The sequence below is a fragment of the Python bivittatus genome, unplaced genomic scaffold (assembly GCF_059951505.1).
Source record: "Python bivittatus isolate LINGU-HERP-01145 unplaced genomic scaffold, Pbiv_v1 ctg000020_np1212, whole genome shotgun sequence".
NCBI lineage: Eukaryota > Metazoa > Chordata > Lepidosauria > Squamata > Pythonidae > Python > Python bivittatus.
Window position 1 is genome coordinate 9103745 of NW_028277030.1, and position 26798 is coordinate 9130542.

Here is a 26798-nt window from a genome sequence, read left to right on the forward strand (position 1 = left end):
GGGGGGGGAGATGTTGCAGTTTCGAGACAACTCCTTGTGTAAACGTCTGGCTGTGGACCACAGAAGCGCAGTGCAAGCCAATCAGCCCAGATCCATCCCCTTAATAGGGCTTTTTGTCCCTTAACTGGTCTCCTCTTTGTATAAGGGCAAAGAAGACGGTGCCGAAGAAAGCAAGGGAGCCGCTGAAAAGTCCTGCGATTTCGGGGCGCCAGATATCTCTGTTTGTTTCATTTTTTTAAGGAACGAGGAATAAATAGAACTTAAACACTATTGCTAGACAAAGGAAATGGCCACTACTAGTCTCCGAGATTGCTAAACAGCGTGGTGAGGATCGCTGCTGGATATGTCCTAGATGTGACACGACGCTGAGGGGAGGGGAGGGACAAAGGGGTGATCTTATACCCTAGACAGCTGCCGCGTGTGTGTGTGTGTGTGCGCGCGCGCGTGTTGCTCCAGAATAGTCCCCTTGGTGTCGTTTGATAAGCGTAACCAGAATAACGATAGATCGATGCCTCTAAAGTCATAAAAAAGAAAAATAAATAAAAACACAGACTTGGCTGGGAACTACAAGAGAAGGAAAAAACGTGCTGGGGTGGGCGTTGTAAGGAAAGAAAGAAACACTCTAAACGGCGAAGAGGCTGGCAAACGGTGACGAAAACAAGATCTCCGGTACAACTCTCTCTCTCTCTCTCTCTCTCACACACACACACACACACACACACACGTACCAAAGACCACACTGGGGTGGGTTTAAAGAGACACCCCCCAACAGTGACAAGCCCCCTTTTCGCTTGTCTTTCGCACCGCTAAAACCAGTCAAGAAGCGGGAAGGGAAGGGGAGAGGGTGGAACTCCTCCGAATCGCGCTCCGAGGCTCGGCTCATTGTTCGCTTCTTTTCGCCAGCGCGCGCGAGAGAGCCAGCAAGCATGTGGGCGTGTGTGTGTGTGTGTGTGTTTTGTTAATGGGGAAGCCTCTCCGTGCAGCTCTTCCCAGCCGCTCTTTCTTGCCTTGCGGCTCACCCAACCCACCCCTGCGCTACGAGCTTAGTTGATGCAGCCCGCTGCATTGTGTAAGACGCGACCTGTTATGGCCACCACTACTTCCGGGTTCCAGCATTCTGGTCCAAATCCACCTCTCCGCCTGTGTGCAACACACACTTTACACACGCGCAGGGGACTTGCAGCAGGCAGCATCGATCGTGGCTCCTTTAAGGCAAACTCAGACAGCCTTTTTTTTTTTTTTAACCTTCTTCCTCTAGGCTTCTCCAGTTGCACGGAGGGAAGAGAGAAAATCTGATTAGGAATTAGGACTGAATCAAGCGAGAGAGAAAGAGAAAGGGGGAGAGGAGGAGGAGGAGGAGGAAAAAAAAAGGAAGAAAGGAAGCTTTTAGACCTCTTATGCTTTTGATGTTAACATTTGAGGTGTCCTGACCAGTTGGAAGCACACACAGCGGAGTCTCATCATTCATTCACCACCTTGACAAGCTCGCCTTTGATTGACAGCTGGAGTGGCAAAAAGTCATGCGAGTTGGTAGTTGGGTTTGAGAGACACTTTTTTTAAAAAAACAAAACAAAACAAAACAAAAACTGATTTGGGGGTAAGGATATTTCCTTTCTCCCCATCGCTGTCTTGGAAACCAGAAGGGAAGAGTGTAAGAGACGCAGGAGGGAGAGAAAGGAAGAAAAGAAGAAAGGAGAAGAGAGAGAGCGCGCTTCTCTCACCCCCCCTTTTTTTTTAATGCTGAATGCTCGTGCCGCTTCTCTGAGGTCCATCTGGCTGAAGACTCTCCTGATCGGCTGCTCAAGCGACTGGCGACTTTAAAGGATTCTCCTTTATTCCTTTTATTTTGGGGGTGGGTGGGTGGGAGGGGGAGCGCGTTTTGTTTCTTTTCACACTGGCCCTAAAGAGGATATATTAGAAGTTGAAAAGGAAGGGTGAGAAGCAGGCCGATGGCGCAAAGGGTACGTATTTTTTAATCATAATTTCCGAGTAACATGTTATTAGTAAAGTGAATCTGAGAGACGTTGCGGGGCCGGAGGGAGAGTTTTGCATTTTCTGAAATGCACGGGGGAAGGTAAATTAAGATATTTTATAAAGTATAGCACTGTTTTGAGAGATTCATATATTTTAATGACTGTATGGTTCAGTTGGGGAGACCTAGGGTAGATTCTTCCTTAAAGATAGGTGTATATTCAGAATTCCTTGGTCCTGTTAATTCATATCACTTGATCGTTTAGTGGAAAGGAACGCTGCCTAAACGCAGCCTTGAAACATAACTTAAGTCCTTTTAATATTGCTTTCAGTTTAGGATTCTAAATTTGTCTTTGGCCTTTTCAGATATGCTAATAATATCTTCCCAAATAATAAATAACTTTTTAAACTATTGTAAGTATAAATATGTGTTGGGGGTTTATTTAGAGAAGTCCATGGACCATAGTGAAGATGTTGTTTTGAACGTATTTCCACAATTATGACGACAGACACAATTATGCACATGTGTATTTAGAGCTACTATTTATTATTTAATTCTTTGATATGAAACTTCACCAGAATGAAGTTTCCTGAACTACAAAACAACTGTGATTTTTCAAGGATAGTAGAGCCAAATATTTATTTAGAAGGGAATGCAACTTTTAAATAATTTACTGGCACTATTTTGGCAATATCTCTTCCATAAAGTTACTCCATTGTTTATCTTGCATTTAGTTTTACAGCTCAAGTAGTGTCAAGACCTTTTCTTATATTTGTCCTTAAGCAATTGAAATGGCAATGTGTGATATTCCTGTTCCCCCGGCGCCCCCCTCTCATATACACATCCTTTCACCTGAGGAATTCTAACATTTGGCTTCTGCTACTAAAGAGGGAAAGTATTTTAAGTTTAGTTCCCCACAGCAGAAGCAAGGGCAGGCAGCAAATGAAATAGGGACAGTACTCTGTAGCATATTAAAGAAAATACACTGCCTCTTCCTTGAGAAAATACATGGCCTTAGAACTGTCCCAAATATATTTGAAGTCTGATATTTGTACATGTGACTTCTTAACAATAGGAAAGTTAAATTGAAAACAGAAGGACTGAAAAGAACCCAGCTTTCCAGCTATTCTCTATTTATCAATTATGCAAAAAAAAAACAAAAAACAAAAACAACCCTCCAACCTAACTTTTGTTTTCTTATCCTTTCCCCACCAAAACAAAAACAAAAAAAAAAACCCAGAAAGGAAAGAATCCCAAAGAAATTTCCCCGAGAGTCATTCTAAATGGAGCTTTCTATTTTTGTGCATCATACCTGAGAGTATCTTTGCAAACATCAGGAAAGGTCTTCCACTTGGGGCTGCTTGCATGCCCAACTGATGCCCACAGGGAAATCTCTTAAAAATAAAGGAGGACTGTCTTAATGCACGTGTCAATAGGTGTCCTCATTTTAACTTCTGCTGGGGAAGCCTATTGAAGGAGGCAGCTTTTCAGCAAGCATTTATGATGAATTGGACCCCAAAGCAGCCGGTCTACCATCCGCCTGTTAACTTTTTCCTTTCCACAAGGTTGTTGTGCCAGGATCCCAGAAGGGACATGCTTGTGAAGGCCTGCTGGAAAATTAATTGGCATCTGGATCAAAAAAGGGAGCAAGAACCTCTTTGAGTTCACACCTAGAGTCAGGCCTTTTCCTGTTGCCTGGTTTGGTGCCATCTTCCCTAACTTACAAGGCATTCTTCTGAACTCAACTCCCTGGCACGCAGAGTTGCTTCCTCTCTTCTCCCCACTCCTGCATAAACTGGCATTCCTTTTGACCCTTTTCTTTTCTTTTCCCTCCTGTTTATTATGCAGTACGACGATTTACCCCATTACGGTGGGATGGATGGAGTGGGGATTCCGAGCACCATGTATGGGGACCCCCATGCCGCCAGATCCATGCAGCCTGTCCACCACCTGAACCATGGTCCTCCGCTTCACTCCCACCAATACCCGCACACAGCTCACACCAACGCCATGCCCCCCAGCATGGGGTCCTCTGTCAATGACGCTTTAAAGAGAGATAAAGATGCCATTTATGGGTAGGTACAGTTAGCATCAGGTTTATTCACCAGAAAATGTGCTGCTCCCCCCCCCCCATTTATTTATTTACCCTTCCCTACCCAGTGATCAGGGCCAAATGGAGCTCATTGCCCACTGGAGAGCCTAGTCTCAAATGGGGAAAGCTGTAGAATGGGGGTGAATGTGCCATGGTTGGGTTCTCTTTACTGGGGTGCCCTGCTCTTGCCAACTTCTCTTGGACCTGAAATAAAAATTCCCCCAGTTCAAGAAATTAATTGTTTTGGGAAGAAAATGCAAGGGCTTGTGCCACTTTGCAAAATTTAGACTGCCTCCCCTCCCCTGAAGATCTGAGGTGTATTGTCCAAAAAGAAAGAAAGAAAGACCCTTCTCCCCATTTATTTTTTAGCAACTTCAAAATGTATGTGGGAGGCGGGGTTGAAACTATCCTTCGGTTATTTTGGCCACAACTTTTTGGAATAAGCCACAAAACCTTGTGAAAAGTCTAGAGAGGGAAGGGAGAGGGAGAGGGAGAGGGAGAGGGAGAGGGAGAGGGGGAAGGAAGGAAGGAAGGAAGGAAGGAAGGAAGGAAGGAAGGAAGGAAGGAAGGAAGGAAGGAAGGAAGGAAAGAATAGACTGAATTCATGGTAGAAAAGAAATATAAATAGAAGTTTCTCTGAAAGTAGATATTTTTAAGAAGTGTTGAGAAATAAGGAATGCTTCCTTTTCCTTTTCCTATACTAAGGCTCCTGGATTTTTTAAAGAACAACTTGACAGCTTCCTTTAAATTGAAATTTAAAAGATCTTCAAGACTAATTGCAGAATCCATCCCCCACACTGACTTTGGATAGCATTTGGATCTTCTCTGATGCGGGATTTTTAAAAAGAGTTTTTAGTGGTGGAGCTTGATTTATTCCTCCAGTATAACTTTGGATGAATTTGCCTCTTTGCAGTCACCATTTGGGCGTATCCGAAGAAATACTGCATATTTAACTATCATACTTTCCCCTTAGCATTAGGATTACTTTCAGTTCTGCAGCCCCAAGGTGCTTAGAAGGAAAGGTGAAGTAGAAAGTTGCAGAGGAAAGGAGCATGATGTTGATTTAGTGAATGACTTATTAACATTTTAAAAAAAAGTTTAAAATGTGAAAAGTCACTAGTTCCACAATGTGCATTCTCATACTCCATTCAATGATATTGTTCCTTACCTTAGTGAGTTTGTGAAGGAAAAGCATAATCTCCTGATCCAACTGGGAGGAAGACCTGGTGATCCACATGTAAACAGTTCAAATTTCTTTCAGGGAACCTTTATTTCTCTGTCTCTCCACCCCACCCCACCCCACCCCCCCAAATGGGGAAACTTTGACAATTTAGCTTACCCAAATAGCTTTCTTTAACCCGCTCCCGTGAAAACAGTCACAGTAAATCCCAAGGCTGATTTCTTATTCCCCATCCCAGAACTAAAGTGCATGTTGGGTGGGGGGCTTGGAGGGTGGGGGCAGAAGTGAATTCAAAATGGCTGCTAAATCCATTTGGTTGATAGTTTTAGCTAACGTTGCACAGGTCCTCCGATCAGTTTTCAAATGGGCAACCCAGACTGGGTCCCAGGGCTCAGATCCAGGTTTCTGGTTCTGCAGGGGAGGAGAGCGGGCTGAGCCGGGTGAGGTGCGGTGGAGAGCGCGGAGCTGAAAAGTTCACTCGGGAGGGTTCTCCTCCCCAACGGAGACCAGGCTCTGCCCGAAGCCCGGCCGCCTTGAGCCCGCGCGGCTCACCAGGTCTCTGCTTTGGTGACTCTTACCTTTTTTTTCCCCCCCTTTCAGACACCCCCTCTTCCCACTCTTAGCACTGATTTTTGAGAAATGTGAACTAGCGACGTGCACGCCCCGGGAGCCCGGGGTAGCGGGAGGCGACGTTTGTTCTTCCGAGTCTTTCAACGAAGATATAGCCGTGTTCGCGAAACAGGTCAGCAACCCGATCCCAGGGCCCCTGATCCATTGTGCCCTTCCCCGGGCCTGTGCGACATTCGGGGGAAAAGCCAGGACGGTTCGCCCGCCGCCTCCTAGCCCTCGTCGCCTTGCCTTCATTCCGTGAAGCCCCTCGACTCCCTCTCGCTCCAGCCTCTCCCCCTCCTCTCCGGAAGAGAGGGCAGCCCTCCGGCCCACACATTGACTTGAAGGGTCGCCCTAGGGCTTCGATTACCCCCTCCGCCCTTCTTTCCCAAGAAGACTGCCAGCTTTTGGGTCGCTGCTGGCGCAGGGGGACAGAGGCGCAGCAGACAGCTGTCCGACAGGCTTGGCAGCGCGCTGGGCTCCTTTGCTTGAGTGTTTCGGCTAAGCCTAGCAGTTGGGGGTGGGCTTGTGGGAATGATTGTATGGGGAGGGGGCATGGTGTAATGAAGCAAGGGTAAGGATGCAATACAACCTAGTTGCCTCGGTCTCTCAAACTGCTTTTTCTTTCTTCTTTTTTAATCCCTTCGCCCCGGACTTTCCTACCCTATGTCTAGATCCGAGCAGAAAAACCCTTATTTTCTTCTAACCCCGAACTGGATAACTTGGTAAGAGTTCAGATACGTCTCCCTGACATACGTGTTTTCCCTGTTTTCTTAAGAGGCAAGTCTTCCTTTTTTTCAGAATGGGGGGGAAGACTATAGTGAAAAAAACGGGCTGGGGACTTTTTGAGATGGAGTTCGGTCCAGGCAACCACACACTTCAGTAGCATGATCCAAAGGCGAAGTTGGGTGGAGTATCCGAGGACATTTGCCCGGCGTCCAAGACTTGCCTCATTTTATCTAATTGTGATTGTGCAAATCTCGAGGTATCTTTGCTTTAAAGGCAGCTCCGTAGCCCTGGAATAATGACAGTTTGAGGTAAAAAACTTGAGTCAAATTGACTTGGAAAAAATTAAATTAGCCTCTTGCAATGGAAACTTATTCTCTTCACCTTTCCCAAATTTGCTAGGCTCTACTGGACCAGCAATATCTACATTACCGTTTGCTAAAGAAATATTTATGATCCGTGTAATTTGGCCAATTCATTGCAACAGCGGTCAAAAGTAAAAATCTGAGCTTTCTTTTTGTTAAACAGTGTACAGAAGGACTGCTTTTAAGTTTTAGTGTGCTGTAATAAATCAAAACATTCACACACATCAAGGCACACGTCTGCATATACACATACATACAGTAACTCCTTGATAGTAAACAGGAAGAGGAGCATTGGAGAATCCCTAAAATCAGGGATAGAGACTTACATTGTTTTGTATTTTTACAGATGATCCAAGCCATACAAGTATTAAGGTTTCATCTGTTGGAATTAGAGAAGGTAATTCTCTCTCTCTTTTTCTTTTCCTCACCCCTCCCCTAATAATATTTCATGAAGTTGAAGCTACAGCAGAATTTCCATAAATGTCTTTCCTTCTGGTAATTAGTGTCAAGACCAATCATGGCATCCATTTCTCTTTGCAGTTTAATTACAATTTCAGCCACTAAAAATCTGGATCACAAACGCCCCAGCCCTGTATCTCTTTTTACTACCTTTGCACAAATGCGTCGGATAATATTTAGAACGATGCTTGTCTTTCAGCTTGATTCCCGTAGGATAGTTATTTCCATCCAGGTACTTCGTTTAGTTTTCAGTTAGTTTTTCTGGATTTTTTTTTTCTTTTAAAGAGCCATCTGCAGGGTCACACACAGGGCACAGTTTGTCCTGTAACATTTTGCAGAAACAAGCCAGAGTTGCTAGATGTGTCAGTTTCTTGTTCCTTTTGTAGGACAACTCCCTCCCTTTCCCCAAAAAGGCAGATATCAGATCAATCTGAATATGTGTACTACTACTGCTGCTGCTACTACTACTACTACTACTACTATTAATAATAATAATAATAATAATAATAATAATAATAATAATAATAATAATAATATGGAATCCATTTCAGAGTAGAACTGGACTGGAAACATTTCAGGGCTTGCTGGAATACTGTTTCTAGCCCTAAAAATAAACATCTATGAGAGATTTATACATACATATAAGGAAAAGGGGTGTGTGTGTGAATAGAGGCATTCTAGGCATTTTTTCTAACAGTAGCAAGTGGCGTGCTTGTGTTTTGCAGTAAATGGTTAATATGGGCCCATTCACAGTGGAAAAACGTACAAGATACATCAGCTCAGAATGTAAGGTCATGGATTCATGTACTTTTAGGGCATTCAACTTTTTGTACAATTGGAGCAAGGGATCCTTTGTGTCCACAGACTCCTTGGGAAAAGGCTTGTGATGCTATAACGGGGTGAAATTAAATAGTTTACCTTAAATGTCACCCATGCAAGCTACCTCACTAATAGTCACAGCTCTGAGAGCAGATGAATTTAACACGGGTGTTGAATATGTTGTAGGCTGTGAATCATCTTGTCACTGTCAATTTTCTGGGATATCTCTATTTTGCCAGAAAAGAAAGTTCTTCTTAATTCTGAATGCGTCTCGGGGGGATAATTGCAGTCTGTTTCCCCCTATTTAGAACTTTTGATGTCAGGCAAGGGGGAGGGGAATTGATTGCTCTTGTCAATTTCACTTAACATGCCCTTGATTATATTTTGGTGTTGTTACTTTTGTCATAATACAGGTACACGAATTGTGTGACAATTTCTGCCACCGGTACATTAGCTGTTTGAAAGGGAAAATGCCAATCGATTTGGTGATAGACGATAGAGAAGGCGGATCAAAATCAGACAGTGAAGACATAACAAGATCAGCAAACCTAACAGATCAGGTATGGTCATCTCCAGCCTTGCAGTTGCCGCGCAAATCTGTATGCAGATCATTTGCCGGGTCACTACGCCCCCTTTTATTATTTGCATATGATTAAGTCCCTTTTGGATAAATTTCCATCGAAATGAAAATTTTTGAATAATGTGGCTATTATTACTTCATTAAGGCTTGCTCCGGGATTCGACCTGGCGAAATGAGCTTGTAAAAGCATCGCCTCCAAACTTGACCTGTTCCTTGTCGCTTTTAATTTTTGTCTTTATTTTATTTACTCCCTTTTTAATGACAATAGAAGGCTCTAGTTGTGAATCGTGGGCTTCCTGGTAAAGAGATGCTAGAAAGGGGTGGGGGAGAGAGGGAAAAAGAGGAAGAGTAAAATCCGAGATTGGTGGTCTGGGGAAAGAAGACAGAGAAGATTTGAAATCTAGCAAATGCTGGCTATTTTCTTCCTGTCTCTACGGTTCATTAGCCTGTCTTGTCAGTTTTCCTTGGCCGAACGCTTTTAGACCTCAGCGAGCATTGCTTTGTACGAAGATTGCCTGCTGCAAGGGCAATGGGTGTTATTGGATTTAATAGAAAAAGAAATAATAAAATCAGGAGAAGCAGGGAGAGCGAGTGAGTGAGTGAAAGAATGATGTCGTGGCTACTCTGTGTCATCTCTGCCTCTTTTGCTGCCCCTTAGTTGGGGCATCTGAATAGCCTTAAGAGTAGGCCCTGCCCAATATGCGCGGGGCCACTGAGCCTTCCAACTTCTCCTGTTTCCCTGCTCATTCCTAAATTACGCCTGAACTCTTGTCTCCCTGGAATAAGGTGTGTTTTTTCTTTTGAAAGGAAAACAAAAGTGTCATTTTGGTTTAATATGGAGAGGTGATATTAACTAATCAATGCTTCTTAACACTGCAATTAGTGGCCATCGTTCTCGTGTGTTGCGGAAGGTGACAATAATGGGCAACGCTGGTGGCTTAGTTGCAATTACTGCTTCCCTTTGAAAAGAAACAGATTCCACCCCCCCTCACCAAGTTACTTCCTTCTTTATGATCTGTTGTGTTGGAGAGTTCTGAAAGCCATTGGACTGTAGCTCTAGAGAGACTTTTTGTTTGGTTTTGCTGGAAATCAAAGCAGGCAGAGCTCTGTTTTGCGAAGGCATTGCTCAGAATGCTGTCGACTTGATTAAGGAGGCTATTTTATGGCTCAGTTTGGTTCAAGGTGCTCCTCATTTACTGCCCACTCTTTTTAGTGGCCGGGTCCACTCATGAGGATGGGACAGAAGCAACGTGTTGATCAGAGCCATGAAGCTGGACAAAATGCCAGTTTTTGAAAGCTATTCAGTGAGCAGTGGGAGAGTTGCAACCCAGCTGTAATTTTGCTTGTCAGGATCTCATACCCTGCATGTGTACATGGGTGGGCCGGTAGTGGTCTGCTGGCCTTTTTGGACCTTGGAGGGGAGATGGCCGGGATCAGATGTTTCTCTATCCCTGGGCAGGATTGGTGGCCAAGCCGTGAGCCCCTGTAGATATTGCTGAAAACTCGGGCTGTAGCTGAGGAGGGCTGTTGTTGAATCAAAATTGTAATCCAACAAGTCTAACGAGAAAATAGGTTTCTAAAAGCTTCAAAGTGCTTGGTACATAAAGCTATTTGAGCAAATTACAAGAACAGCTTAGGGGCATGAATGAAATCAACACTTTAATTGCCTCCAAAATGAAGATTTATACCCCATTTTCCCCATGAATCATTATTTTATTAAAGCGGAAGCAGAATATGGGAGTTTTGCTGTTGTTATTGTTACTGTTGTTGTTGTGCTCGGGAGCTTGAAGTTATTCACCCGATCCCCCTGCAATTCTTTCCCACCCGCACCCCTCTTTCATTCTGTATCGAGAAGATGATTATAAACTTCCCAAGAGTGAGACGCGGCAAATACGCGCGCGCGCGCGCACACACGTCCACGTACCGAGATCCTTTTAAAATGTTCCGATATTTGTTGTAGCGGCTCATGTGAGCTTTAATGGGCCATCTCCGAACTGTCCCGTTTTTTAATCCCTTCAGGCAGAGAAGTTAAACTGGGTGATGGGTGGCCGAATATTTTCTCTTTCCTTTCTCCCCCAACCCGCCCTGCCGAAGGTTCCTCGCCTTTCGCCTGACATACAGGAAAGACCACTCCGAGCGCAGCGGAGAAGCTACAAGTATCCCTTGGCGCCCGTGGTTACACATTGCGCCTGCGCCGCCTGGTAGTTTGCCCATTTCGCAGCCCGTGTTGCGAAGGCTACAGTGTGTTCCTCGGAGATACCCCGCAAGGCTTGATCCCTTGCTTCCTCAAAAGACGCCGCTTCTCTCTCCTCTCTCTCTCCAGAGGGAGACAGAAGTCCCCTCTTTCTTTGTTACCAGTGTGGCCCAACCACTTTATAGGCAGGTCGCCTTGTCTGCCTTTTAGGCTTGCCTGTGGATGGCAGGTACGGCTTCCCTTCACTGTAGGTCCAGAGCCGGGTTAGCCTACAGTGGCAAAAAATGAAGAGGCCAAACTAAAAGCTTATGCCTTTTAATAAAAGGGGTTACTCATAAAAAGCGCTACCAGCCTCCCTTCAGGTATTCCGCGAACTGCCGGGGTTCGGGGCTCATTAGCTAATTCACCCCTTTGTTTCTAGAGTTTCTTTCTGAGTTTGGTCACCTCTCTTTGCCTGTCTGAGGCGCAGAGCCCTATTGGCCCCTGGGAACAAAAGCGAGCAAGGGGTGGGCTTGGCGGGAGAAGGAGAAGGAAACCCTCCTTTGCTGGTCTGTCAGGGAAGGTGAGGATGGCTGGCCGCCCCCTAGCCAAGCCTCTAGCCAAAGGCGACCTCAGGGACCCAGAAAACAGGTCCCGGGTTCTGCGCTGGCTGGCGCCCCCTTCTGCTCAATTGTGCTCACGGCCCTTTCTAGAGAAGCAGCGGCAACCAAAAAGGCTAAATTGGAGTTGGAGAGTCCAGTTTTGCTTGCCTGGGGTAGTTCTTTGGCCCTCCGGAGACACTAAGTGCAGGTAGAGAAGGCGTTCGAGGGAGAAGATAGTGGGAACTTGGCAGACTTTGGCGGTGAAGGTAGGCGGCAGGGAAGAGCGAAAAAAGCAGCCTTCCGAATCCCTCAGTGACCCCTGAAGACCGAAAGAGACCCTCAGGGCGCAGAGCTGGAGTAGCTTCCAGCAAGAGGTTGCGAGGGCGCCTACCTATCTGTCCTGCATGTGCCCCCCCTCCCCGGAGCACGTCAGCCTTGTCCTGAAGCGCAGTTCACTGAAGCCTTCCTTTTTTTCAGGAGTACATTGGCATGTTTCCGCGGCCCCCCAGATACAGTGTGTGAAGTGGCCCAACTTTCCTGAAAAGGCTCTACTCTTCTGTGACTGTGATGGGGGGGGGGGGCGGAATATGTAGCTCTTGCCACAGAAAACTGCCCGCGAGGCTCAGAGATTTACTTCGGGGAGAGGGAAAAGTCAGATGGCTGTTGTGAGGATGTAGGACCTGAGAGGCTCCCGAGGCCGTGCAGAAAAAGGCGGGCTTGCCGGCATAGGGGGCTGCAGGGGAAAAGCGGTAGGCTACCCCCGCTGCCCCTCCTTCAGTCCCCTGCTCACAGCCTCCTCAGTTCCTCTCTCGGGGTGTCCCGGTTTTCTCCAGGAAAAGTGCCCGGAGGCCTGCGAAATGGCGAACAGTGCCTGGTGTTTAAAGGCAGATCATGAGCAAGTTAGGGATGAAGGAAGGGGACCATTTGGGGGGCCTGGCCGAGGAAGGTTTTGCGCCTTGTGGGGGGGGGGAGAAGAGTGTAAGCAACAGAGCTTGGAGGCAGGCAGAGGTCACCCTGCGCTTCCCTTGGCCTCCCGCTGAGGTTTAGTCATGCCCTGACGGCGTGTCCAAGGAAGACAATGGGGCAAGTGGGCAGGGATGGGAAAGCACCGAAGAGGGAAGAAAGGCACCAAAGAAGCCAGCAATTGTGTCTGCTCTCAGCTACACCCGCCCAGCGGGAAAACGTGGAATAGGGAGAGCAAGTGGCCCAGGGCTTGCTCTGCTTTGAGGCTTGAGTAGGCCTTTGTGACTCGGGTATCACTGGTCTGCTGCTATTCAGTGGTGGCAGGGAGCCTCAATGACACCCCGACCTTTCTCTAAGGAACCTTCTACATTGGGAAAGGAAGAGGATTTTATGGGCACACTTTAGTTAACTAGTGTGTGTGTGTGTGCATGTGTTAAATTAAGCCAGCCAACTTTAAGAGAGAATGCTTGCTGCTATGGAAGAGGTTAGGTATGTGTCAGGTAGAATTTGTAACAGTGGCATATTATACTGCAGAATCTAGTGGATGGAATAAAAATCATTGTTGCGTCTCTTTGAATTGGTCATCTGGTTATAGAAAGTGAGGGAAATTCACTGGACTTGAGTATTGTGGCAATTCTGTTAGCTCAGCACATTGACTTTCAGAGCCTAAAATAATTTTTAGGAAATAACTTTTTGATAACTCCAGAATAAATACTTTTTTTTAAAAAAAGTGAATTTAAAATATCTATACAATTTTAATCAAAAGATGACTATAAAATTGAGCATTTAGAATTGAGAATGGTGATGGAGAGAGTTAATTTCTAAGAAATTGACTGATTCCCCCCCCCCCCCACTTGTATGTCTATCTATTGCTTTTATTCATTTAGAGGATGGGAAGTTCAACTTTAGGATATACCAAAAAAAAAAAAAAACCTCACCTTTTAATTGAACAGCTGAACTAGTATGGAACTTGCTATTTGAATCTGAAAAGTGGATTTGATCATGGAGTTTATTTCCACACAATTATGTAACTGCCATGCTATTCTTCCTCCTCCTCCCACCCCTGCCTTCACTCAAAATATATTTATTTTAAAAGCAAAACCTATTGACTTCAATACTTAAGTTCTATCTTAGGCTTGCTTATTTGGATATAACAAGTAAACATACCTCAGAATTATAAATCTTGGACAAATTAAACTCAGCCTGATTTGCATGTGTAAGGAGTGATTAGCCTTTAATATTAGCTCACAGATTATATTGTGAATACTTGAGTAGGTTGTTTCACCTAATGTAAGTTGGCTCTTTATCCAAATTTGAATCTTATGTACCAGTATCAGGATGCTAAACTGCACTTAGTGATATATTTTAAAAATCAGAATCTTTTACAAATTTATATTTTTAATCCGTTATCTGTTTACCTGGAATATACATTCAGTAAAATGTTTATGGTTACAATGTAGTAATTAAAGCAGTACCTACTGCTAGGATATACACATATCAATCTTTATTTCCATATTATGTATTTAGGATTTAATTGTTTTGGATGTTGGTTAATAAGCATGTAAATACTTTACTGTATTTTAAAAAAAATACACTTCTTTTTACTAATGTTTCTTACAAATAGGTACGAATGCATCTTATTCTGAGCATTTGCATGCCATCATAGCAACTTTTGAGATTGCAAAAGTTGAACTGCAATTTTAAAACACTTTTATTATGGAGCTGGCTTCTTTTGTTACACTGGTATTTACTTCTGTGGGAATATGCATATGATTGTGTTGCATAAATCTGTGATAGTCTAACTATGCGAAGCAGACCAAAAAGCAAGTTTCCTTTAAATCACTTGGACTTGCTTTTTAGTAAAAGTGATTTGGATCACTTGTACATTCATATAAATTCCACTTTCTCTGAAGGGAAACTGTAGATAAATACTACAACAGTTTACAAAACAGTAACAAACACTGTGAATTGGTCATTAGTAGAATTCTGCCAAGTGATGAGAATTCTATTACTTCTTGGATTTTTTTGAGACAATGTATGGTAAAAGTCTTCTTACCATCATAGAAAGATAAGTCCTTTTAAGCATGAAGTGATAACTTATTGCTACTCCATGTATTATCATTTAAATAATCACTTCCAAGTATTAAACAGTGTTTCTATATAAGCCTTACTCCTAGAAGGATGTTCAGAGTAGGTGACTGTAATTCCTTTCCCAGAATTACCTACAGATTTTAGTGTGTCAGAATACTAGTTTCTAAAGATTATCACAACATCTGATATACCTTTAGGAGATAAAACTGATTTATTATAATTAACAAGCTGTTTTATATGAACTGGAGTTTGAATATGTTAATGTAAATAAATGTATACTTAATTGGGTGTTAAGTTTAATGGAGTTCAGTGCCACTTTTGCTAAGCTTTGTATTGCTAACAAATCAGTTAAATATCTACATAGTTCTTAAAATGTTTATCAGAATAAATAATCGTTTAAGAATATCAAGGTGTTCCGTGTTGTTGGTAGGAAAACGTATATATGGCTATACAGTCTCAGACTACACAAAACAAAGTGGTCTGTAAATCACGGAAGAGGGTGTTGCTTTCATAGGTAATTCTTATACTTGCAACCAGTGCCCAGGGAGTCTTCACTGTAAGTTGCTTCATCTCAGCTTTCAGGTGCCACTGGGTGAGCTGTAAAAGATTATGACACTTACCTTTCAATAACGTATATGCAGGTTGCTTTTGCCGACTAGTGTTTTAAAGACACTGCAGTATAAAATAATTGCTTGCACAGATCTAAATAAAGTATGTTAGCATATATGCAATGTATTCAGGCAATAGTATTTTTCTTATGTAAAATAAATGTTAACAAATATAAAAATAATAATCTTTGACAGAATCATCATTTAATCTTCCTATGTAAGCCAAATGTGTATATAGAAACTTAAATGGAAATTGGCAAACGGCCAAATTCCTATAGGGGCTAGCAGAGAAATGATTAAAAAAAAAATGAAATAAGAGTTCTTGTGAGGAGGTCTATAATTCAACATTATTTGATTCTACTGTCAAGGAAATTGTTGAAGTGATAGTAACTGATAACTACAGTCTCAGTCATTTTTGTAATAGTCTTAAATGTTTGCAGTCTTGATGTCTGGATGGTCCTAGATGAGTTATAGAATTTGACATATAATAGCAATCCTTGTATTTAGTTGAAACACATAGGTTACAGTAATTAAAAAGCAGAACAAGGAGAAGACACAAAAATTGTACATAGTTAGGAAACATTCTTCTGTGGAGGAATAATATTTAATTTTCCTCTTGGTAGCAGGTTACTGGAAGAGACAAAAGAGCTTTACAGTCTACTCATAAACACATGGCTTCAGTGTGCATCTCACTGAAATCGATACAACATACATTCCCATGATATACTTTTGGTTTGGGGTAATGATGTCAGTCAGCTTAAGGCAAGTTCTATTGTCTGATGAAACTTATTTTTAGATTGAAATCCCAGACTTAAACTTTCCAGTTAAGAAGACTGGACTTGAAGCTAGTAAGGCTTAGAAAGTAAATGTGTACCTTTTAGAGTATGACAGAATTATAAAACTAAACACTAACTAAACAGCTGAATGCAGTGAGTGAATAACTTATAAATATATCTGCAACTTGTGTGGGTTTATATGAAAGAAGAAGTGCTATGATCATTGTACAAGCATATGTAAGATTGTAAATAAGCCTATTTAGGAACTGACTTTCAGGTAATAATCGTAGCCTCAAAATTTAAATGATGATCAAATCCTGAAAACTGATGTTTCAGCAAAATGTGAATATAGTAAGATATAATTAACAGCTGTATTAACACACATATTCTTCACAAACTTTCTAGGAACTCATGCTAGAATTGAAATGCACAAGTGTTTGGGGACTGATTCAAATCCCCATGGTATTGGAGTTTCTGCAGGTATGAAGAGATTGGGCTTAATTTAAGAAAGAAGCCGACAAATCGTAGTAATTTTCAGTTTGTGTGTATTTGATGATATATAAATTATCAAAAGTATGAAACCTTAGGACACATTGAGGTTGTCTGAAAGTAAGATTTTGTGATATCTATCTCATACACATAATACATTTTTCTCAGTAATTTTAACAAGACTCTGTAAGCAAAACTAAATATGGAAGTCGTTATTGTATATGACTAAAGCAGCGTGTACAGCATTCTGTGGAGTTCATTTAACATATATTAGCTTTCTCTCTCTCTCTCTCTCTCTCTCTCCCTCTCTCTTAAAAATCTTATGCCAGAAAAGTTAGAGAAGGAAGAGGAAAAAAGACAACAAAAAGAGCATTTTGCTGGCTATGATATTAATTATATTCAGTACAATGGTTGATTTGTTCCTTAGAATATAGCCTCATTTCCATTGTTTGAAGTGCACAAGAAACATAATCTTAGGAAATATGGAGCCTTGGAAATTAATCTGTAGATGGAAGCAAGTTTCATGCAAATAAAGGAAATCTTCATTGAAACATAAATTGTGGGTTGTACATCCAAAGAAGAATGCCTGGGAATAGAGGCTACAAGACATATTATAGAAGTCATTGAAATAATCCTTCAAACATGTTCTTACTAAATAAATGTACACATACACCTGTAGATAGTTCAGATACCAATAGTGAACATTGTAGTATGGATGGTAAAATAAGATACTTTGATTTTTTAAATTAACTAGTTGCCTTGATAATATGTAGTTAAGATTTACGTGTATATATATATGTAAAGGTGAAATCATGAATGTGTCTTGACTTGGCAGCACTAAGTACTAATCTTAACAATATTTTAGTTTAATTTAGAAATTATTCCATAAAATACTTCTGATAAAATCAATACAATATTTTATCATATTAATTAGCTTTACTCATTAGCATAATCATTTAAACATTTTTATTGTGTAATACATATATTGCTTTATTTAAATAGATATATACCCTCTTTATAGCCAACTGAATCAAATCAGTGTTTCTTCTTTTTTCAGTTTTCCTAATTATCCATATATTATTAGCGATAGAAAAACACTGCACTGCACTAATTCTAATTATTATCTATTTTATAGTTCAAATCTGTTGAACTTTTTAATTGTTCCTGCCTACTTCTTTCATTCTAATGCTCTCTATATTAGGGCATGCTCCTCAGTCAGTGTTGTAAAACTATTTCCATTATTTTCACTAGACTCCATTAAATAACAGTAGGTTAGGAAAGCAACTGAGTATGCAATGCTGAATACACTTACCTGGGAGTAAACTCCATTGAACTTAGTAGAACTGGCTCCTGAGAAGACATATATTGAATTGACTGTCAGGAATGAAATAATATGCCTTTTGTCTTCTGTATGCTCCCACATCTAGCTCCTTGTGTTTCTCCCGCTCTTGTTACTTAATTTAGAGCTGATGCATGGTCCTTAGGTTTGAAATGTGTGCACTTCTATATAGAAGGAAATAGTTTAATGCAGAGAATGTAGGTGAAACTAAAACTCTTGCAATGCATTCAGGCTGCTTTTCTTAATTTAGTGGAGATCACTGGAAAATCTCATTATGATCTATCATGTCTAGTTAAGGGTCTGGCATCTGTTAGTGTGTAGTGTGAATTTTTGACATGTTAGATCTGTATCAGCTTCTTCAGACTCAACATGTCAAGTCTTGTTTGTTGGTTGTTTGGTGGTTATTTTATTTATCTTGGTTTTGTAAAGATATGTTTATGAAGTCAAGATCCAGAATGTTATTCATCTCTTTATGTTTTTCATACAATCTTCAATAAGGTTCCAATTTGAAACAGATTTACTCAAGAGGAAGCACAATTAAAATCAGTGTTTTGATAAAAATATGCCTTTCATTTAGGTGCATTTACATAGTAGCATTTGTATATTTTAATGTTTTTAATTGTCTTTATCTTTGACAAAAACTAGCTTGGCAATTGTTGCCTATAATGCTCTGTCCTCAAGATCAGAATATATATGGCCATCTTTTATTTGATGGAGCCTTCAAAATAAGAGTTTTCATGTTAAAGCAATTTTTTAAAAATAATATTAAGATTGCAAGAGAATATCCTGTTGTAGCCAATTTTTTGTTGTTTGTTTTAATATCATGGCATGTTTGAATATTGATGACTGCATAAAATAAAAAACCCTATATTATATTTAAATATGGTTTAGTTTGTAAATATCTAACTTTTTTAATGTGCATGAGTCCTGCAAATTGGTAATTCTTAAAAGTAACAAGATGTTTGAGACATGCATCTTATCGTTATGATATGTGTATTAGCTTGTGCAAAGAATTGGAGAGGTGTTTTGCTGTCTGGATCTGCTCCTCATAGCCACAAGTTTTCTCAGTGGAAGTGTCATCTGGGCATACATATGCATGACCAGAAAAACTCAAATCTTCAAGTGGCTATAGTGACATAGCTTTGAGGAATTGATTCAGAGGGCCACCACTTGCAAGTGAAACATCTATCCAGAAGATTTACACAGGCCTAGGGTATATTTGTACTAATGCAGCATCCTCTGTTGCATTCTTCTATCCTTTCAGTACTGTTTGTTTGTGTGTGTGTGTGTGTGTGTGTGTGTGTATGCAGTGTACTGTTTATTAGTGGATTAGTTCATTGACATATTCATGAAAATAGCTAAAGGCTGTTCAGTAGCAATCACAGTTATGAATTTAGCTTTATGGTCTCTTTTTATTTTGTACTTTTATGGGTCTCCATTTATTGTATTATCTGATTATTATACTTGATTTTTTATCTTAATAGTAGATAATTATAATCATAATAATTTTATTTTAAATTTATATGAAGAAGTTTGTACAATGTTATTTTTTCTCTGATACATTTGAGTGCAGAAGAGAACCATAAGGATGTTATTATAGAAAAAAGTGCTGGCAACAAATTTGCGTTATGCAAAATGCCCATGTATATTAATTTCTTAATTTAATTTAATTTTCTTAAGTGAACATATGGCTTTCCATTAAAACCATAACCTTCTTAAACTTGGTTCAAAGGTATACAAACAAGCACAAATATTAAGAATGAGGGTATGGCTGTCCGTAGTGTGGCCAAACTGATATTTCAAAATTAACACAGCATTTAACATGTCATAAAAATCCACTCTAATTATTCTAAATAATATTGTATCTCAAAGGTATAGGTTTTATTGCCTAAGCTTCTATTGTACTGCTAATAGAAGTTGGAAACAGAAGAGGAAGAAAAGTAACTCTCAATAATTTTAATGTCTTTCTGAACAGAATCACCAAGGTGAGAGCAGTTGACTTTATGCTGACGGGTTTATGTCATCTACCTTTCTATAATGCTTCAGGAAATTATACATAGAACCCCCCCCCCCCAGCTTTTTATAAATGAAATATTTAATCTAACACACATATACCATCAAAAAGTATCACTCTGCTGGATGTATGTTGTTTTTGACAAAAAGGCTACCTTGATACTAAGTTGCATATATAGTTTTCAAAGTGGAGGTGTAGCCACTGAGCGTATCTCTCCATGATCAGTTGAAATTAAAAGTTGCTATTCAGAAAATACCAAACAGAAGTGATTAATCTTTCATTATAGAAATCATGAGACACTCAGTGTTTTAAAAATTGAAATCAGCAGCTTGACTTGTGAAGGTACATCTACTATAGGGAGTGAAAACAATGTACTTTTAGTAACACACCATGTTAAGAGGCAGGACACAGGTGTATTATTCAAGGAGTACTTGAGTACTGTTCAAGGACTGCTGTAAATATAGGGCAAGAAAGTAATTAAATGTTTTATGACTATAGTACTGGATGATCACCCTAAGGGTGCAAACTTGAAAATAAATTGGTTTCTATCGGTGAGATGGTTTTCAAAGCAAAAATATCAAGTTTCTGTAGATCTGAAGTAAAAGAATCTATCATGGCCTGAAAAGGAGGGCATTTTTATATCTTGTAGAAGACAGAGGATATATTATTTTTGACCTATTTATCTTCTTGTACTAAGTAGACAAGGTAGTTTGGAGTAATTTTCTTCAATGTGAACAAATTAAATTTTTGAAGTACTAGGTACAGATTCATTTTGAGTTACATACCTGTAGTGAAGGAAATTAAGGTGTTTTCTACCTGTACCTATATTGTGTTTATTAACTACTACTTCTGGTACATGATTCATTGATTACAAATACTGAATAAATATGTCTTATGTATTCCATTATTTCTAAGTCAAATCCCTACATCTAATACAGAACGTGTCTTTCTGAGCTTGTGCAAGTGCCTGAACATTATTATTATGCGTGGTCTTAAACCACAATTCCATTAGGGGGAGACAATGTGGAAAATTATACTTTCTCTGAATTGCATGTTGATTAAATAAATGAAAGAAATAAATGATAAATAGAAATAAATAGGATCAAATAATTTTTTTCATAAAGAAACTTACTGGGTAAATATTACTATTTAAATTAGACAGAACTTTTAAAAAGTTTGCTAACACAAACATACAAATCTGAAAATTCCTAATTTATTTGTATCTCTCCTTTTTTCTAAAAAGCTCAGATTATTTTGATGTCCCAAAGACCATGTAATTTACCCAACCAATCTCCCAACTTTAAGCTACATAATTCAAGAAATTTAAAGTAAGCTACATAATTCAAGAAATGAACAGGGATTTGAACTGACTTCCCCACATTTAAACTCTCTATTCTAGTCATCCCACTATTTAACTTGGAAGTTCAATAAAATATTAAATGCATGTAGTTCTGAAGTAGTTAGCTATCTAGGCATCATCCATGTTCAGAACTGGATACAGAAGTTGTTTTATCAGACATTTGTTCATGATTTTTGGCAATCGCAGTTGCAGCATTGTTCACATGTGATATTTCTGTATGTGGTTAATCAGCAGAAGGCACGTAAGTTATAAAGCTGCTAACCGGAATTACTTTGAAATATCTGTTGTCTTCTACTTTGAAAATGCATACAAGTGATATGTAACTTCTTATTGTAAACATGCTCCTGCATTACTGTCACTAGCTCTAGTAAAAATAATATGAGAACTTCACCAAAAAATCATACAAATATCTTTTCCCTACTTAAAGACTTAAACAATACCTTGATCACACAGCACTGGCCTTATTTAGTTTGTAAACCAGTTGTTTGTTATCATCATTTTGTGATAGATAGATAGATAGATAGATAGATAGATAGATAGATAGATAGATAGATACACACATACAGACACACACATACTGAAAAGCAATAGGATTGGATCACAGCAGCAAGGTATGTAGTATCTGTGCTGTTTCACAGCCCTCACCCCTGGTTTTGTTGCAAATAGATCAGGTAAACTGTTTCTGGATGTTACCACAGATATGGATATATCTAGAAGTGTGCTCACCCTTTCTATCTAGGACCATTTCTCTTTTGGTGTCTACATTCTCAGCTAGAACTGGAACCCACAATCTTTTCTTTGTAGCTCCCCCTTTTAAAATTAAGATCAGTATATTTGACTGTATGTATGCTCTGATGCTCCTTCCGAGCATACGTGCTCAATACCTAATGATAAGAAAATGCTTTTATGAAGCAGTGAACTATATAGTTGAGTATGCAATAAGGGAGAGATAGGGTATTTTCCAATGCCCAGAACCAGGCTTTTCTTAAAAGTATAGTCAGTTTTGCTTTCCAGTTGAATGTTCAGATGTCATGACCCCACATAAATGATAACGTACCTCCAAAAATAAAATGGGGAAGAGGTGAAAGGAATCAGGAAGAGAAGGGGATTTGCACTAAGGTGAATCAGAAATGGGATCAGTGTGGACATAGGAGCCTTGCTTTTCCTTGCACGACCCTGATATATGCGTATCTTCTCCTAACAGCTGAATTAGCAAAAGGGGTAAGGTAACACCACCACCAAAGAGGATGAAAGTTGAGGAAGGGAGTTTATTGGCACAACTGCCGGTGAGGACAGGAGAGTTTGACACAGAGCTATAGAGAGGCAGGACAGAGTTGATTCAGACAACCACATTTGTGATGGCAATGGGTCTGAAGTAGAGAAATGGCTAATATCTCAAGAAAAAGCATTCTTAATCATGACTGTGTAAGCAAGCCTGACTGTGTGCATTATTAATAATCTGTTAAGCTTATTGTGAAGTGATAGCAATGGTGTAGAAGTAGGGCAGCATCCTAATTGGTTGTCGCTGTTGGTTTTTTTAGCTTGTAATGTAATAAAATGTGAGTGGTGTTAATGAATTATTCATACATTTACATTCTATGTTTACTAATATTTTTTTCATTGTGAATTGTGTACAGGTCAGGGCTTATTTCCCTGACTGTTTCAAGCGAGGTGAAAGATCGCTGACTAGGTTGGATAGCCAGGAGAATGTAAGTTCCTATGGTGTAAACCTAGACCCAGTATATGTTCCTGTAGCATCTTGAACTTGATACTGGTTCAGTGTTGTGATTATTAGTCTTGAAATGTCCTAGTATGCGTCTATTTGTGTGTATGAGTGTGCTGGCTGGACCTAGGAAAGTGTCTTTTTTTTTCTCCTGTCTCCTGTGCCTTTAACAGAGGCATGAAAAGGAAAAGGTGAGCACGTGGAGTTTCTCCTATCTCTTCATGCTCGGAAAAACTTAATATACTAAAGTTCAGTATGCCAGGTTTCCATTAAAGACCTGGCACACAATGGTGGCAAGTTTTTCTTTTGGAAACTGTTATTCTATAAGGTGCCTTGGAATTGTATAGAACTAACTAGTTGTCATTATCATAGCAATCCTTGTGCCATGACTAGCAGTTCAATTCCGAAATGAAGTTGGCATTCACTATAATGTCAGTAGCAATGCATTCAGCTCTTTTTACAGCATCGTGCTTTTTATAGACAATTATCTATGAGCAACTGCTGGTGACTGCTGGCCAGGAATGGCAGTGATAATTCAGCTATCCATATGTCTACGACAAATATTTTGGTTCCGTAGCTTTAGGTCTAATACTAAAGGAGGATGCTCTTGTTCCTCAAAGTGAGCATTAAAACATTTTGTACAATTTCATGTCAGGAACGCCACAGGCATGCTATATCCATACCCTTTGCCTTGCTTTTTCACATGTAAGACTTTGTTCATTATTTGTGAACCCCAATGGAAAAAATATTACTGATTTATGTAGGTGTTATTTTTCAAGTACACAGAGTGTGAGTACAATGCTAACCAGCAGTGGAACTGTTTAAGGGTTCATGCTGAAGTGGCTGTGGGGTATTAAAGCCCCACCGCTGTAGAGTGGGAATGAAAGCTAGCTTTTTCTTTGGTGTTTGATTTTCTCTCTTGCAACAGAAAGATGAATCACACAGGCTCTTGGAGAAGGTTTTCCATTTATGCTTGGAAAATCATTGACGAGATGTAAAAAGTGGATTGAAAGAAAATACGTGTATTTTTATAAAGGAGGTTTTATGCCGATTGTATAAGGAGAATTTCTTATACATGACTTTCTGGTAAAATTCATAGCTCCCTACTGTGCTCCAGTCTGAGGTGGCAAGATGTTAATGATTCTGTTTCTGTGGAATCTTTTCTGCTCTAGGGATTCTATCCAGGAGTCTAATGCCTTATTTGGATCAGTGCAAACATCTAGTTTAGAGATGAGCTAAACTGCAATTTATGCCAGTATGGCTTACCTTTGCTAGAAAACAGCCTAAGGAAATAATGGTGTAAGAAACTTCATAGCCTTTCTCCAGTACAGATTGTAGGGATTTGAGGATGATAATCTTCAGTTTTAGATTAGAAGTTGATGATCTACATTCTCGGGGATGCCAAATTAAAAGGTCTTATACAGAACCTCAGTTTCTGTAGATTAGACACTGAAGTTTGTTGTTTAGATTATTTATAGTCAATTTACTATAATAGTTAATATAATACCTTTTTAATGAAAAAAGAGAGAATATGCATGTTCTGGAGAAGCACAACTGGGAATGGTAAATAAGGATTTTATTATTTTATTTCTGGTATAATACTAAGAATATATATAACCTTTTCTTGTATTGTTTCAATTTTATTAACTATTTTAATAAAATGATTGCCATTGTTATTGAGGTTTGATTGATATCAGAGTGATATCAGAGAGCAAATGTGTTTCATAGCAGCAATATATACTGTATATTCTCTTAGATATAATATTCATTACAAACTAACAGGATCTGTATTTATTCTTGGATAAAGGCCTATACGTCTATCAGAATGTTTCCTTTCACCCCCTCTCCTCTTTTAATTAACCAAGAGCATTCTTGGTTAAAGAATACACGTTTAGGGATGATAATCGAATAGGAGTCAGCAATAGAGAAAAATAAGATTAACATGATGTTCACTGCCTGTTCAGCTCTTGAACTGGGTTCCTCCTGAAGGTGGATGGTTAAAAAAAAATAAATCAAGATGGCAGTTGTGATAGCAGGATCAAAGCCCCGACCATTTTGTATGTGCATCAACATTGTGCATGCACACACATGCACGGCAGCGCTTCAATCATGCAGTTGCAATCATTATCTTGACTTTGGTGTCCTCTTCTCCCTGCCCACCATGGATGCTGCTGGATGTGATTCCCTGTTCTTTCTTAACTACTGCAAACTAGTGATATAGTAGAAGAAACATTGACAGTACTCAACATGTATATTCACTTCAGATTTCTAAACAACCCTACAGTTTAAATTTTATATGAGAGATTTTGTTAGATCGGTGCACTACCTTCTGCAAAAGATCTGTTTTTGAATGGCTAAAGATGAAACTGAAATAGCCAGCTATCAATTCATTTTGAATGAGAACTTAAGAAACAGTGCAGATCATTTCCTTCAAATGTATTGCCGGCTTATCTCTCTGAATAATATGTTAATGTGGTTGTTTTAAAAATATATTTAAGCATGATGTTTGGAAAGGGAAGAGGAAACGTACCATGGGCGTCATTTATTGTCTGGACTTTTTGTATGATAATCCTGAAGAGAAACCTCTTTTGTTTCTATTTTAAAATGGCAGTGTCAGGATTGCTGATGAATTATGAAGTATTAATATGGTACATTATTTTTCCAGTGACACCTTTTTTATATATGTGATAAAAATACAGGTAGTCCTTGACATACAACCATTTGTTTAACGTCCATTTGAAAGTATGATGGTGCTGAAAAAAGTGACTTACAACTGGTCCTCAGACTTACGACTGTTGCAGCATCCCCACAGTCACATGATCAAAATCCGGGCACTTGGCAACTGGCATGTACTTATGATGGTTGCAGCATCCTAGGGTCATATGATCGCCATTTGAGACCTTCCTAGGGGATTTCTGACAAGCAAAGTCAATGGGGGAAGCCAGATTTGCTTAATGACCATGGCAAAAAAGGTCATAAAATCGGGCGCAACTCACTTAACGACTACATCGCTTAGCGGTGGAAGTTCCAGTCCCAACTGTGGTCATAAGTTGAGGATTCCTGTATCTAAAACATCTGGGTTTAGAAGTGCGGAGTTTGTTTGTTTATTTATTTTATTAATCAAATTTATATGCCACTTATCTCTCTGTATAAGTGACTCTAGACGGCTCACAAGTAAAAAATGATAAACTATAAAAATCTTTACAAAAATATACAAAGTTAAAAGATGGAGAGAGCATCCTCAAGGCACCAACCACCCCCAGTGCTGTGAACCCCCATTGGATTCCCAAGCTAGTTGGCAGAGCCAAGTCTTAACACTGTTCCAGAAGGCCAGAAGAGTGGGGGCCAATCTCACCTCAGGGGGCCAGATTTTCCACAGGGTGGGGGCAATGGCAGAGAAGGCTCCCCACTTAGACCCCACCAGTCGAAAATCTTTAGCCAGTGAGGTCCATAACATGGCCTTCCTGCTGGACTAGGTGGGACAGGCCGATGTAATTGGGATGAAACGGTTCCTCAGGTAATCTGGACCATGAAGGGTTTTAAAAGTCATAAACACCTGGAATTGGACCTGGAAGCAAAATGGCATCCAATGCAGTTCAGGCAGCAGAGGTGTTACATGTGCGGCTCTAGAGACATCCATAACTGCCTGTGCCACCACATTCTGCATCAGCTGCAGTTTCCAGATACTTTTCAAGGGTAGTCCCATGTACAGCACATTGTAATAGTCCATACAGGAGATGACCAGGGCATAAGTGACTGAGAGAAGGGCTTCCCAGTCCAGGAAAGGGTGCAACTGGTGCACAACACAGAGCTGAGCAAAGGCCCTCCTAGCCATGACTGCCCCATGCTCTTCGAGAA

At 40.1% G+C, this 26798-nt stretch overlaps 1 protein-coding gene across 4 annotated transcripts in view; it reads left to right on the top strand.

Annotated features, from left to right (window-relative positions):
• Positions 1 to 1053: 1053 nt before the first annotated feature.
• MEIS1 (Meis homeobox 1) overlaps positions 1054 to 26798 on the top strand; it is a 176344-nt gene continuing 150599 nt past the window's right edge. The window contains exons 1-6 of one of the 4 annotated variants that reach the window (XM_088134258.1): positions 1054 to 1961; positions 3821 to 4047; positions 5845 to 5986; positions 6528 to 6578; positions 7291 to 7341; positions 8636 to 8782. In XM_088134258.1, coding sequence (XP_087990384.1) covers positions 1950 to 1961; positions 3821 to 4047; positions 5845 to 5986; positions 6528 to 6578; positions 7291 to 7341; positions 8636 to 8782 — 630 coding nt within the window. In that variant the 5' untranslated portion in view covers positions 1054 to 1949. The remainder of the gene's footprint in view (positions 1962 to 3820; positions 4048 to 5844; positions 5987 to 6527; positions 6579 to 7290; positions 7342 to 8635; positions 8783 to 26798) is intronic. The other 3 variants (XR_015794904.1, XM_088134262.1, XR_015794905.1) reach the window with 3 other exon arrangements.